General features: G+C 20.8%; 4 protein-coding genes across 12 annotated transcripts; 1 reads left to right on the top strand and 3 right to left on the bottom strand.

Moving 5' to 3' along the window:
• Positions 1 to 2,571: 2,571 nt before the first annotated feature.
• Positions 2,572 to 4,538, bottom strand: LOC122711765 (SAP domain-containing ribonucleoprotein). Of its 3 annotated transcripts, none has more exons than XM_043930793.1 (7): positions 4,297 to 4,538; positions 3,865 to 3,958; positions 3,719 to 3,780; positions 3,406 to 3,639; positions 3,157 to 3,285; positions 3,012 to 3,083; positions 2,572 to 2,857 (listed from the first exon to the last, which is right to left on the bottom strand). In XM_043930793.1, the coding sequence occupies exons 1-7, from the start codon at positions 4,345 to 4,347 to the stop codon at positions 2,756 to 2,758; spliced, it is 744 nt and encodes a 247-aa protein (XP_043786728.1). In that variant the 5' UTR covers positions 4,348 to 4,538; the 3' UTR covers positions 2,572 to 2,755. The 3 variants fall into 3 exon arrangements, with proteins under 3 accessions (XP_043786728.1, XP_043786727.1, XP_043786729.1); XM_043930792.1 differs by having other exon boundaries at positions 3,862 to 3,958; positions 4,297 to 4,529; XM_043930794.1 differs by lacking the exon at positions 3,012 to 3,083 and having other exon boundaries at positions 3,862 to 3,958; positions 4,297 to 4,535.
• A 194-nt stretch (positions 4,539 to 4,732) lies between these two features.
• On the top strand, positions 4,733 to 5,779 carry LOC122711766 (ubiquitin-fold modifier-conjugating enzyme 1). 2 transcript variants are annotated; one of them, XM_043930795.1, is made up of 4 exons: positions 4,733 to 4,979; positions 5,126 to 5,257; positions 5,350 to 5,517; positions 5,596 to 5,779. In XM_043930795.1, the coding sequence occupies exons 1-4, from the start codon at positions 4,854 to 4,856 to the stop codon at positions 5,683 to 5,685; spliced, it is 516 nt and encodes a 171-aa protein (XP_043786730.1). In that variant the 5' UTR covers positions 4,733 to 4,853; the 3' UTR covers positions 5,686 to 5,779. The 2 variants fall into 2 exon arrangements, with proteins under 2 accessions (XP_043786730.1, XP_043786731.1); XM_043930796.1 differs by having other exon boundaries at positions 5,578 to 5,716.
• Positions 5,774 to 7,156, bottom strand: LOC122711764 (arginine-hydroxylase NDUFAF5, mitochondrial). 4 transcript variants are annotated; one of them, XM_043930789.1, is made up of 4 exons: positions 7,023 to 7,140; positions 6,471 to 6,941; positions 6,230 to 6,414; positions 5,774 to 6,133 (listed from the first exon to the last, which is right to left on the bottom strand). In XM_043930789.1, the coding sequence occupies exons 1-4, from the start codon at positions 7,040 to 7,042 to the stop codon at positions 5,847 to 5,849; spliced, it is 963 nt and encodes a 320-aa protein (XP_043786724.1). In that variant the 5' UTR covers positions 7,043 to 7,140; the 3' UTR covers positions 5,774 to 5,846. The 4 variants fall into 4 exon arrangements, with proteins under 4 accessions (XP_043786724.1, XP_043786722.1, XP_043786726.1 ...); XM_043930787.1 differs by having other exon boundaries at positions 6,471 to 7,156; XM_043930791.1 differs by having other exon boundaries at positions 5,774 to 5,977; positions 6,471 to 7,156.
• A 2,150-nt stretch (positions 7,157 to 9,306) lies between these two features.
• LOC122711751 (tyrosine-protein phosphatase corkscrew-like) lies at positions 9,307 to 13,663 on the bottom strand. Of its 3 annotated transcripts, none has more exons than XM_043930770.1 (12): positions 13,334 to 13,663; positions 12,544 to 12,666; positions 12,255 to 12,449; positions 11,939 to 12,101; positions 11,716 to 11,828; positions 11,323 to 11,591; positions 11,175 to 11,254; positions 10,909 to 11,091; positions 10,671 to 10,847; positions 10,383 to 10,599; positions 10,149 to 10,300; positions 9,307 to 10,034 (listed from the first exon to the last, which is right to left on the bottom strand). In XM_043930770.1, exons 1-12 carry the CDS (start codon positions 13,345 to 13,347, stop codon positions 9,873 to 9,875), a joined length of 1,848 nt encoding a protein of 615 aa, XP_043786705.1. In that variant the 5' UTR covers positions 13,348 to 13,663; the 3' UTR covers positions 9,307 to 9,872. The 3 variants fall into 3 exon arrangements, with proteins under 3 accessions (XP_043786705.1, XP_043786706.1, XP_043786707.1); XM_043930771.1 differs by having other exon boundaries at positions 13,220 to 13,338; XM_043930772.1 differs by lacking the exon at positions 13,334 to 13,663 and adding an exon at positions 12,944 to 13,102.
• Positions 13,664 to 14,269: the final 606 nt, after the last annotated feature.

Here is a 14,269-nt window from a genome sequence, read left to right as displayed (position 1 = left end):
CAAACGACCAGTCACTAGTAGCAACTTATGTTGCATATTGCTAGAGAAAGGATTACACAAAGATCTGACCAGAATTTTAACTAATCATTCATTACTATTTACACGTGAAATTAATGCACAGTTACTTTCGAATCCATTGTAGATGTGTAGATGTCCTCTCCCAAATAAACGTTTGCTGTTAAAAAAGTCGATCTTAGTAGTAATCAGAAAAAATTAACAAATTCGGACTATGCGCCGTTGTTACATGTATATATGTAAATACAATAAGTCCTTTAGATTATATTACATGTATTATATATACACAGTCATGCAGAACACTATAAAATGAATTAGTGCAAAGGGCACAAATGTAATATTTAAATTAAAACGAAAGAAATGGCATCCGATTATAATAAATTAACAAATGGTGTGAAGACTACTACTATAATTATTTATAAAGAAAAATTAAGAATTTATAATAGGTAGTATATATATTGTATTTTACAAATTTTACTTGATAATTATATTAAAAAAAATAAAACATTTGGATATAGTTATATTAGAGAACAGGAGGCTGCTAAATTCAATTCTAAGAAAGTGAGAGAAAAATTTAAATGAAATAAACGTGTGTAGATAATCAGAAAATGAAGAAAAAAAATTTTTTATTTTATCGTGGCGTGCAATTGCAAATACATAGTTTATATGTAACTATATGTGTGTAAATGTATATGATTTTTTTTTTAGACATGTGCAACAATGTTGACAGAGACTAAAAAGACTACTTTTTTCTTGTTTATTTTTTCTATATCCATTCTTTTTTTTTTGGAAAATATCTTTATAACACTTTTCAAGTGTTTAAAAAAATTATATATATATATATATATATATATATATATATATTATTAATACATATTATTTATATATATAATATATAATATATATGTTATATATATATATATATAAATAATAATATATTATAAAGAACTAATTAAAATATATGAATATTTTGTATCATTAAAAATTATTATAAATTAAATCCAAACCTTTATTCATTAAAATATTATTTATGCAGTTTTGAAAAATTTATTTGAATTCATTTTTTGGATAAATATTCAAAAGTGAAGAAGTGAATATAAATAAAATTAATCAAATTGAGTGATTCACTGAACAGATACGTTTATATACAAAAAATAATAAGAACAATAATTAAAGTTAATTGAGTTAACAATAAAAACATTAAAATATGTTTTTTAACTTTTAATTTTACAACAATTATACAACAGCCTCCTGCTCTTTGATCTGCAAAGCTGATAGTGTCTTTGCGTCACAAAAGTCATGTATCTGTTTAGTTATCACAAATACGTGCATACCTACATAAATAGAAGTTATATGAATAAAAAGAAGGAAATACATTATCTTAGGATTAGCTGCTTGGGATAGTTTCCTTTACTTCATCGAATGTTTAATGACCGATTTGAATGATTATAATACACATTACATCATGCCGTATAATATAATAGAGAATTTACGATCGATAATTTTATTAATTTTACATCTATATGATATATTTCAGTTGTATATTGTTTAATGTACAATCTATTGTCTTCTTTAAATATAATGTGTATCTTCGGACCATTCGTTCTTAGGATGCGCTTCAAGGAAAACAAATTTTTAATCTTTTTTTTTCCTTTTATAAATATTCAAATGATTATTAAAACTATAATATATACAAAACATTCTTTATCACAAAATATTATTATATAAAATATAAGAATTTACAATTATTGCCATAAAATGCAAATCTAATTTATGGTAATACAATAATTGTATGCTTATATATATATATATATATATATATATAAAAACTTGAATTTTTGTCCGGATTTTGTTTCCTTTTTTATCTGATTTTCAATTTTACTGAGCAAAGATTAAAAGAACATGAAATCGATTTTTCTTTTAAAAATTTATATGTATTCATATATATTTGTGATAATATAGTGACTTGATATAGTGACTTGAAATGAGATAAACATATAAGTGATTTATACAACTCAAAAAGGTACTTTATTTTCATTTATGTACCAAACTTTTTCGCATTTATAAGTGTTTCCTTGAAACGTAAACGGACGAAATGTCTTACTAAGACAACAATAAATGTGGTGCAGTTTAGCTTTTGTTTTTCGTAAGGGTCTAGACCAAACGCAATTATATTACATGTTGTAGCCTAAATACATTTTGTAATAAAATTCAATATATTGAATATCATTGAATGTTTTCTTTTTGAACAAAAAATATTTTAATGCGATAGTTATAGAAGAACAATTTATTTACTTGCTTTTAATTATATTGTTTTATAATAATACAAAATTTCGATATTATAAATATGCACACTTCAAGTCAATCATTTATTTTAATATAAAAGTCAAAATAATATATGCACTAATTTTATATATATAATATTAAATCTTTCATTTTTATATAAAATGAAAACAATATTGCAAATTGTATATAAACTTTCTATTATATACAATGCTCTTAAAAGTATATATTTACTTTATAAATATCTTAAGTAAAAAAAAAATTAAAGTAATTTTCACGTATAATTGTTATAAAAAATAAAAATAAACTATTATAATATCAAAAAAAACTTTTCGTCATGCATTTTATAACAAATACAATGAATTTTTATTTTTGTATATAATAATCATGTTACAAATAAGAAAGCTTAAAGTAAAGTTTGCAATCTAAATTGCTGTTTCATGTATAACACTGAATATCATTTAACAATTTTAATTTTATTATAAAATACTTTCTTATTTGCAGGCTTCACTTCACCAAATCTGACTTTTCTTTTTTCTATTCTAGCCTCCAATTCAGCCTGGAATAAAATATGAAAATAATTATAAAAATTAATATATAATTTTTATATATATCTTTTTTATAAATATAAATTTTCATATACAATTTCATATACATATCATAATATATTTAAAATTTAAATTTGGTATAATAAATTTTTCATTTATTTATACCTTTTCCATTAGACTAGAAACAGATGTACCAAATCTTTCTGCTCGTTTTTTTAAAACTTCATAAGTTGTATGCTATAAATGCAAAATAAATTATATATTGAAAACTAAAAAATATTATGTTGATATTTAAATAAAAATTACATACCACAGGTGTTTTTACAGATGCAGCTGATTTACTATTTTGATTATTAATACTGAATCTTGCAGATCTAGCTTCTTTTTTAGCAGCTTCTGATAATGGTAATCCAAATTTCTTAGCTCTCATTTCTAATCTCTGTATATGCAATAAAAAATAAACTATATATTGATACTTTATAATTATTATAAATATTATATTATTTATAATTTTTAATCTGTTACAATCTTATAAAGTATATCAAAAATAAAATATTACCTCTTTGATACCAAGTTCTGATAATTTAATTATCTTTCTTTCTGGTGGAGCAGTCTCAATAGATTTTGTATCAATTTCAATTTTTTCTGTTTGTTCATTCTTAATTTCTTCAATTACTGGTTTTCGATTTAAAACTATTTTTTTTGCACTTATATTACTTTCAGTAGACAATTTCCTTTTTTCATTTCCTTCTTGTGAGTCAGGTTTATTTGATAACTCTTCTATTTCTTCATCCTATTTAAACAAATATATTTTTTAATATTAATTTTATAATAAAAATTAGATAATATATCAAATTTATATTTTTATTTACACCAAGAACTGCATCCTCATCTAAAATTTCTTCCGTAGTTTCATCCAAAGATAAAGCAGAATCTAATAATGAAAATATTGTTTCATCAATATATAATTGTTACAAAATAAAATATAATTTAAAAATCATTCAAAAGCATATACCACCATGAATTGCTAATTGAAGCCTTTCAACCAATTCATTTTTATTACCAGTAGTAGGTAGTCCTCTATGTTTTAACTCAATCTTCAAATCTGCAACCTGTTTAATAATGTTTTATTTTTAATTACTGTTACACATAATTCTTTTCAATAATTTTAATATTTATATATACTTTTTCTGTTTAATAAACACAATATATATTCTTAAAATATTAATAAAAATATTAATTATTTAAAAATAATTATTTTAAATAATTTATTTATATATAATAATATTTTTTTATTATATATAATTATTTTTTAATTTATTTAAAAATAATTATTTTAAATAATTTAAACAAAAATTAATATAAAGAAAATTTTTTTATAATTTGTTTGTTATAACTTGAAGGTTAGCTTCCCGGATATGGAATCATATCAATGATACATTTAGATTACCTTCATTTTTGAAAGTTCTGTGAGTCCTTTTTCATAAGATGAATCAGCCATGATGTATCAATATTATTTTCTTCCAAATGACAGTACTTTTTGATCTCTGATTATCATGTCACAAGTTTTCACAAGATTTTAAGAGACCAGAAGGCAAATCAAATTGAAGTGCATACAACACAAAAAACTTTAATATCACTATCTTTCTAAATGCGACTGACCTTTATTGATCATTATATCTTAAAATAAATCATTAAATTTTTTTTTTATAAAATGAAACTAAATATAATAAAATTGAAATGTTTTTATAATTTAAAAAAGAAATGCAATATTAGTTTTAAATATATATTTATTTTTAATTAAATATTTCCATAATATCTCTAAATAAGCATATACTTATATAAGGATCATTTCGATATATCGATTATTCTGATTATACTTTCTACAATAACATAGATTATAGATGCAAAACTTAACTTGTAACACGTTTATGAGGAGATTTATGTGTGAAGTAAAATAAAAATCATATATATATCTGCCTAATTGTATAATAATTGTAATAGTTTATGATGGTAGATGAATCAACGAAGAAAACATTAAGTAATATTCCATTGTTACAAACAAAAGCAGGCCCTAGAGATAAAGAATTATGGGTGCAGAGATTGAAAGAAGAGTACCAAGCTTTAATTCAAGTAAATTTTAAATTTTAAATATTATTCTCTACCATATGTTTATCTGAAACCAAAAAAAAAATTGCCATTATTTAAATAATTGAAAAGAATAAAAATTTTTAGTGTATTTAGCAATAATTTTAATTAATTTTTATTTATTTTTTTAGTATGTAAAAAATAATAAAGAATCTGACAATGATTGGTTTCGTCTGGAATCAAATAAGGAAGGTACAAGATGGTTTGGAAAATGTTGGTACATACATAATTTATTAAAATATGAATTTGAAATTGAATTTGATGTAAGTAATTGTTTTTTTTCTAAATTTATTAAATTTATAAAATTAATTAAATGTTTTGATTTTCTGACAAAATGATTTTTTTATATATTTAGATACCTGTTACATATCCTATAACATCACCTGAAATTGCTTTACCAGAACTAGATGGTAAAACAGCAAAAATGTATAGAGGTGGAAAGATTTGTTTAACAGATCATTTTAAACCTTTATGGGCACGTAATATACCAAAATTTGGTATTGCACATGCTATGGCACTTGGTGTAAGTTTTTTTTATATATATAAATAAATTTTTAAATCATTATTTTTATTATATTTTTAGAAAATTCATATATTTTAGCTTGGACCATGGTTAGCAGTTGAAATTCCTGATCTTATAGAAAAAGGTGCTATAACTCATAAAGATAAAATTGATGAACATAAATTATAAAAAAAAGAAAAATTATATAATATAAATGAAAATTATTTGTTAATAATTTTGTTAATTAATGTAAATTACTTTTTAATTTGTTTTAATAAATTGTAAGAAGATTTATATAATAAATACATTAATTTTTATATTTAATATATAATACAAATATATTACAATAATTATTTATCTTCATCTATATTAATTTTTTTTGTTTCTTTTATAATTTCATCCAGTCTGTACAAATCTTTAAGAGAAATCTGTCCAGTACCTCTTTTCAGAGGCTTGGGTTGTGAAGGATCTGGTTTCCAACCTAATAAATAAATTACTTGAAATGTAGCAGGTACATATGAACTACCATCTTCTTTAATTTTTCCATATAATTCTTTATATATTGTTGCAGCAGCAAGAACAGTATCTTTATTTAAATGTAATTTTCGGTTTCTAATTGCATTATTTTCTGCCATACCTATGAAATTAAAAAATAACATTAAAAAAATTAATTAAATTAATTAAATAACATTTCAATAAATCAAAGTTATTATATAAAAATATTAAATATTACCTTTTAAATCCCACATTAATTCAAATATACTTGGATATCCAATAACAATTTCATCTACATCGATTGTTAACATAGTAAAATTAGCTCTTGTTAATAAATTTCCAATATCTTTAACATCTGCAAATGGAGAAATATGTGGTGAAATTCCACCATCTCTTTCTAATTCTGCTAATTGTAAAGAACTTCTGAAAAAAAGAATAAGTTATACTTGTATATTTAATATACTTATTTATTAAATTACCTTAATTCATATAATGTTTCTCCTCCAAACATAGCCCCTATAAAAACTCCATCATTTTTTAAACTTTTATTAATACTTTTAAAACAACCTGGTAAATCATTCACCCAGTGCAAACTTAATGAACTTATTACTAAATCTAAACTATTTGATTCAATTGAAAAATTTTCTTCATCCATAACTATCCGTGATACTTTAATTCCTTCAGTGGTTTCTGCTTGACGTATAAAGCTAGTTGACATATCAATTAAAATTAATTCTTCCACACGTTCAGCTAAAATATATTTTGACACATGACCACGACCACATCCTAAATCAAGCGCTTTTTTGAAATTCCTTTTTATATCAAATATTCTATCTGCAAGTCTATAACCTACTTCATCTTTGATATAATCGTATAGTTTTACATCAGCTATTTGTGCAGCACGTTCTCTTTGTAATAGTTTCGTATTTCTATCAAAAATGTTCATTACACTATCCGTTGGTAAAGAAAAATTTATTGCGCTATAATTTATATTCCGAATACGCAAAATTAATGGAAATACAGGCAAATACCTTTTGAACAAATAGTACATTTTATTGCTAGAAGTTTGACGTTTTTGTATTTTATCTCAAATATGTAAATTTTATAATATTTTATAAATATGCATTTTTTATTGAAATTTTGTTGTTTTCAATAATTTCAATAAATAAACTTATAAATATATTATTTAGTTATACATACATATTATTATACTATACATAACCTATTTTGAATTTTAATATTCTGAATACATCATTTATTTGTAATCATAATTTTAATCAAAATTGGTATCTCACAATTTTAATTTAACAAAATTTTATAAAATATATTACAAAAATTATCTATATAATTTTAATTTTGTTATTAAAAATCTCATAAAATAGATTATAAGATTTTATGAAATATATTATTTCTGTATCTATTAATTTAAAGTATTGTTTCAAAGTTTAAAATCATTAAAAAATTATAAAACTGATTTACAATATTTTTGGAAGAATGTAAATAATATTTATTCTATTAATTTTTTATATCGATTTTTTATTTTTAATATTATTTTCTTAATTAAATATTTATTATTAAAATGAAAAATTTAATAATAATATAGTTAATATAATTTTTAATATAATTTTTAAATTGCAGAAAAAAAAATTTTTAAAATACATTATTTTTTATTTCTTTTCTTTTTATTTTCTTTCATAATTAAATATTTATGTTAGTATTAATATAATATAATAACATAATTAATTAATAATGAACATTATATATATTTATTCATTTAATATTATATAATATTATAATCTATTATTAATATCTACTAAAATTATTTATAAAAATTTAAAATTTAGATATAAATTTCTGATATTTTTTATATATTATATAATTTAAAGTGTGCATGAAAACTAAATAAAATTTCTTAAACTTCATATAAATATTTATATAGCATTTTAAATTTCATATAATTTCACTATAATTTTTAATGCTATAATTAATATCATGATTTTGATAACAGATATAATAATATTTAGAAATAATATGCAACATTCCCCAAAACCAAGATTAAATAAAATGAAAATTGATAATAAATTTCATTTTTAATATCATATATAAATTTTATATATAAAATTATAAAATGTTTATTATTTATATATAAAGTATAAAAATTATTGTATTATTATTGTATAAATACAAATATTATGATATTAAAATGATCATATAAATAAAATTTTATTTTTTTAATAAATCTCTTTAAATCTTAAAAAATTTTATAAAATATAAAAAAAATTCAAATATATTTTAATAAATTTTCAAATATTGAATTAAATTATTTTGGTTTTGGAATAATATAATAAAATATGTTTAAGAATACTAGATTTCTGATTTAAGTAATAATTAACTATATTTACTATACTATATATATATATATATATATATATATATATATATATTAACTATATATAACTATTAACTATATTTAAGTATTCACTCAAATATATATTTGTTTAATTTAATACTTTGATATACAAGAATATTAAAAACAAATAAAGTTTATATATAAAAGATATAAATATTAATAATTATAATAATAATTAATAATTATAATAATTAATAATATATAATAAATATTAATAATTATATGTATTATAACATATTATAGCATGTATTGTAGCATACATAATATATGTATATGTTTGTATAAAATAAATTTAAGTTGCAAAATATAAATTAAAAATAACAAATTTTTTAGTTTTTATTTTTATATTAATTTAATTAATTTTTAATTTTTAATGAAGATAATAAAATTTATCATATATATATATATATTAAAATATATATATGAATATAATAAAAAATTATCAAATTTATGTGCAAATAATTAAAAAAAAATTTAAAAATATAGAAAAATGAATTGAAGTATATTTTTAACTTTGATTTTTATATTTTATCATTGTTCTCTTTTGTCATAAAAGTACATAAAAGTTACATAAAAGTTTTTTACAATTAAATGTGATAATCTTAATAACATAATTAAATATAAATATTAAAAATAATAAATGTCAATAATAAAAATTCATATATATTTCTTACTGTGCATGAAACCAAATGTATCACATCTTCACATATTCTGCCTTGTAACATGATAAAATTTACAAATAATAAATGTTTCTTATTCACGATCTTTGCAAAGATAAAACAAAAATTCTATAAAAATCAGTCCTAAATATTATTAAATAATTTGTACAAATATATAATCACAATGAAAACAAATATTAATATATTCTGATAATATATATATAATACTATTTCTGAAACCTATAAAATTATTCAAAACTTTTGCATATTCAGAAAAATATTAAAATTTTTAATATTTTTAAAAAAGAAATTAAATATGAAAGATACTGATACTAAGATAAATCTGTTATCTAATTCGTAGGTAATGAAATATATATAGCGAAATAATATGAAAGCAATTATAAGTTTTAAATACACTTAACATAACTATGAGACTTTGCATTCTAATATTCTTGTTCTCATTATTTAGAACTGCTATTAAATTGTAAAATAGAACAAATATTTTTCTATAATATTTTGACATGCTTCTCATTACGTTTTATCAACAATTTAAATGTAAAGTAATAATATTATAATTTCTACACATTATTTATATTCATATGCGTATGTATATAATAAATACATACACTATATATTGAATTCGTTATGATAACACATATTTTGAAAAATATTTCAAATAACCAATTAATTAAAAAATTAAATTTTTACAAAATACGAATAATATTAATAATATCGAAAGCTCAAAACCACATATGGTAAGAGTAACAAAGCCTCTTCTTTGCTTTTGACATTATTTGATGCATTAACATTAATTACTTTGGCCTCAAATTATTGATAGAGTTAGATAATGTAAAATGTGCTGACGTTGAAAGAGTTGTAGTACATGTAGGGATCGAAATTTCACCCATAGTTGTAGTATTTGTTTCACTTTTATAACGAATATTAGTATATTCTCGACCTAAATGAAGAGATTTCTGTAAAAATAATAGTAAATAAAATGTATATTAAAATATAATAAAATTTATATATAGAAATTATTAAAACTTTAAGATTTTCATAAAAATGTTAATTATAATGAATATAATTACTTGTTCTGCTTGCATTCGTTGAGATACAGTTTCAATATAATGTAATACAGCCAAATAAACAAATTTATATTGTGCTTCTGTTTGAACCATCCCTGATCTTTGTGAACGTACTCTTTGAATTGTTCTCTGAATATCAATTTCACAATCCAATCCTACAAATATAATAAAATCTTAAATATATTATTATTAAAACAATCATTTTAAATAAAAAATCAGTTATTAAAATATAATTACCATGACGCTTAATTTGATCAAGAATCATGTCGATAACAATAAATGTTCCAGTTCTACCAATTCCAGCACTACAGTGTACAAGAATTGGCCCTATACTTGTTACAGCTTGACCACTTGAAGCAAGAGAAGCAGCAATTGATTCTTGTCTCGCATTAACATCGTGAAGAAAATTTAATACACATCCGGGATCAGATGGAACACCATGATCAGGCCATGCCTAAGATATTCATATAATGTAATTGGTTTATTTTTTAAAACATAAAAAAATTATAAATAATAATAAGATACTTGAAAATGATAATGATAAATCCGTCTGGAATCTGCAAAACCTAATCTATTTCCATGTAATAAAAATTCTCGCAATGTATAATCTGCTGTTGAAGTACGAGATAAAGCTCGCACTTTCCATTCACCTCCATATTCTGTAACTTCACCTTCTTCTGGCCAATATCGAGCACATTTATTCTAAAAAATATAATTTTAAAATAAAATTTTAATTTAGATATAAGATTTATTAATAGCATACTTTTCCTCTTTCCATTTCTTTAGTAGTCATAACTATTACTCGTGTATTTTCTTGATATACCATATGCCAAAAGTCTTGAATTGTATTTGGAAGGCAACCTTGAGTTGCAATATAACATTTATTAAATGAACCTCCATCACTAGAAGTATTAATTCCAGTACTTTGTCCATCACCTTCTTCATTCTATAAATATATATATATATAAGTTTTAATATTTAATATATTTATGTACAAATTAATATATTCTATTAAAATATTAAATTTACCTTAATATAGTTAGCATTAATATAATCAGATCCAGGAATATTTGGATCAACATCTTTTAAACGCACTCTTGTATGATCAACTATAAAACAATTATTAAAATTTATGAATAAAGAAAATTAAAATAAAAAAATAAAAGAAAGATCTTACATGGTAAAATATTTTTATATCGATTTTTTGCTCGATTTTCGGGACGTAAACCTTCTTTTCTGGAAAATAGATGGCGACATTCCAATTGCTGCAATGATTCAAATTCTTCCCAAAATCCAGCTTTTCCTTTACCACGTCCTGTACCACATTCATTGCTACCTGTAGCTCCATTCCACAACCATCCATTTGAACAACCATTTTCTTTATGTAATTGTCTTACTCTACTTTCAATACCACTGGCATTTATTCGAGTAGCATTAAAAGGTTGTCTAGAAAATAATAAATATATTATGAAATATATGAAATATAATAAATATATTTTATGTATCAAATATAAATGTAATAAATATGAAATGTATCTTATAAATTAATAAATTTTTTTATATTCTTTACCGTAAATGAACAACACTTCCACTTGTTTCAACCATTGGATTACGTTTATAATGTTCTATTAGATCACTTAAACTATCAAATTTATCACCCCCTCCAACATCATATTTATTATCCTGTAATATTCATTATTTCCAATAATAAAATATAAAAGATTTTATTTTTTAATAAATATGATAATATTAAAAATAATAAACATATGTATAAAAGACAAAATATAATTAACCTGAGATCGTATTATAACATGTGTAACACGATCATCTGTGCGAACAGATAATACAAAGTCACCAGGTTTACTCTGGGATTCACGAACCAGAAAAGATCCATTTTTACCTCGCTCCAACATTAAACGTTCTGCTTCTTTAGCTGATAAATGGCCATGGAACCACCTTTACCCATATTTTACTATTAACACATACCATGCTATATGCGTGCATTTGAAATAATAATAACAAAAAAGTATTCCAATACATAACAAATTTTGTTGTAATGTTTATTATGCAAAATATTATACATATATTTTGTTTTAATCGAACAAATACCTTTCAGTAGTTGGATCAGCACAATTTAATGGATATTTTAGTTCAATAATTTCTCCATTCTTTTCACGTAATTGTCCTCCATTTTCCATATAAAATTGTACAAGTTCTGATAATGTTGCAAATTTTTCACCACCATAAAGATCATAAAAATCTCCTGTATTTTGTATTTTAATATGAGTCACTTCACCATTACGTCTGAAAATATAAAAATATCAAATATTTTGATTATAATAATTTTTTATATATCATGCATAATTATACAAACAAATACAATATGTTATGTATATACCTAACAGATAATGTAAAGTCACCAGGATTAGATGAACTTGGACGTGCCAAAAATGAACTATCATAACCCCGTTCCATTAATAAACGTTCTGCTTCTAAACCCGATATATTCGGATGGAACCATCTGTAATAAAAATATATAAATTTCTAGAATATAATTTTTTAAAAAATTTTAATAAAAAAGCAAACTATATTTCGATAAAACTTTATTTTAAAATATTTTATTTTGAAAAAATTTAATTTATTCAAATTACTTATTCTTACATTTAAACATAAAAATTGTCACAAATATAATTTTTATTATAATTAATAAAATTTACAAGTGTATATAACATAAAATACATTATATACATAACACAAAAGAAAAAAAATTGTTATAATAAAATAAAAATTTTTCTTACTTTCATTAAATATGAATTTATTCTATTGATTAATACAACAATTCAATCTTTATTTAATAATAATATTAACATGAATGAATTGTAAATATTATTAAATTTGTTATATATAATTATTTAAAAATTTTCTTTTTGTATTATCAAAACATGCAATACAAAGTAACTATATAAAGTAGAAATATATATGATCAATACATATATAAAGTGAAATTATTTTACATCCATTTTTGGACATGAAGAATTCTACTTTTTGAATTGATTTAAATGCATATACTTTACCTCTAAGTCTTTTTACTAATCCACGGTTAACACCAATAAATAAGTAGGCTTGTTCACAGATTGTCCGTGAATTGTGTTAATTACATATTTTTTTTATATAAAAACGTGCCTCACCTGCGAGATGCCATGTTGTGATTCCAACTATGACCAGCTAGTTATTAATAATTCATAATGTTTCATCGATGTTTGCACTTATAATATGCAATTATAATTACATTCAATTTAATGCTAACTATACATCGCCACAATCTTTGACATATTCACTTCACACAAAAACAAAAAAAATGGAAAACCCTAAAAGATTTTGTCATCGATCTGCAGTGCTTAGAATGGACACTTGTAAACTAAATGGAATGACAAAATTTAATATCGATTTCAAAAAATTATGTTGTAAATGAATAACTTCATTCTTACTTATAATAAATATTAAATCGTTTTAAAATTATATTATAATTGCAAATTAAGAAATTAAATCAATTTATAATTCCCCAGAATAACATATGTTATTAAATTAGTTTATAAAAAATCAATATATATAAAACCAATAACAATATCTTTAATTTAAATATTAATAAATAAAATATATAAATGTTTTGTTATATATTTATAAAAAAAATTCTATATTTTAATGATTTAAGAATATAAGAACTATCTATATGTTTATAATGTGTAGTACTTTTTTTTTTTATATTAACTTTAACTTTTTACTATTTATTTCAATATTTTCAATATTGCAAAATTAATATTAATAAAATAAATTTTATTTTATAACTAACTAAAAGAATACATATTTTTCACATATTATCTATTTTGATTAGAAATATATGGTGAAATTATGATCGATTTAAAAAAAGATAAGTAAAATAATTTAAAATAAGACAAAAACAAATTTATAGTCAAATAAGATAAGAATTATATTAAAACAAATAATTATTTGTATTTTATATTTTTTGTTTAATATTAAGAAATAATAATATAATTTTATTAGAAGACGTCTTATTATTGTGAACACTATAAAATAGGTTTATTGTTAATAAATCATTTCACTTA

This window comes from Apis laboriosa, unplaced genomic scaffold, assembly GCF_014066325.1.
Source record: "Apis laboriosa isolate Shangri-la unplaced genomic scaffold, ASM1406632v1 scaffold17_cov146, whole genome shotgun sequence".
NCBI lineage: Eukaryota > Metazoa > Arthropoda > Insecta > Hymenoptera > Apidae > Apis > Apis laboriosa.
Note: the sequence above shows the minus strand (reverse complement) of the source record. Positions and strands in the feature narration are given on the sequence as shown.

Excerpts from the sequence above, each read along its gene's own strand:
- LOC122711764 (XM_043930787.1), bottom strand. The coding sequence starts at position 7,042 with ATGTACTATTTGTTCAAAAGGTATTTGCCTGTATTTCCATTAATTTTG. Across the intron at positions 6,415-6,470 it reads GAAACATTATATGAATTAAG|AAGTTCTTTACAATTAGCAG; the intron begins GTAATTTAATAA and ends TCTTTTTTTCAG. Across the intron at positions 6,134-6,229 it reads ATTAATGTGGGATTTAAAAG|GTATGGCAGAAAATAATGCA; the intron begins GTAATATTTAAT and ends TTAATTTCATAG.
- LOC122711766 (XM_043930795.1), top strand. The coding sequence starts at position 4,854 with ATGATGGTAGATGAATCAACGAAGAAAACATTAAGTAATATTCCATTG. Across the intron at positions 5,258-5,349 it reads AATTTGAAATTGAATTTGAT|ATACCTGTTACATATCCTAT; the intron begins GTAAGTAATTGT and ends TTATATATTTAG. Across the intron at positions 5,518-5,595 it reads CACATGCTATGGCACTTGGT|CTTGGACCATGGTTAGCAGT; the intron begins GTAAGTTTTTTT and ends CATATATTTTAG.
- LOC122711751 (XM_043930770.1), bottom strand. Across the intron at positions 10,600-10,670 it reads TTTATCATTATCATTTTCAA|GCATGGCCTGATCATGGTGT; the intron begins GTATCTTATTAT and ends TGAATATCTTAG. Across the intron at positions 10,035-10,148 it reads AACGAATGCAAGCAGAACAA|AAATCTCTTCATTTAGGTCG; the intron begins GTAATTATATTC and ends TTATTTTTACAG.
- LOC122711765 (XM_043930792.1), bottom strand. The coding sequence starts at position 4,347 with ATGGCTGATTCATCTTATGAAAAAGGACTCACAGAACTTTCAAAAATG. Across the intron at positions 3,640-3,718 it reads ATGAGGATGCAGTTCTTGGT|GATGAAGAAATAGAAGAGTT; the intron begins GTAAATAAAAAT and ends TTGTTTAAATAG. Across the intron at positions 3,286-3,405 it reads CAGAACTTGGTATCAAAGAG|AGATTAGAAATGAGAGCTAA; the intron begins GTAATATTTTAT and ends TTGCATATACAG.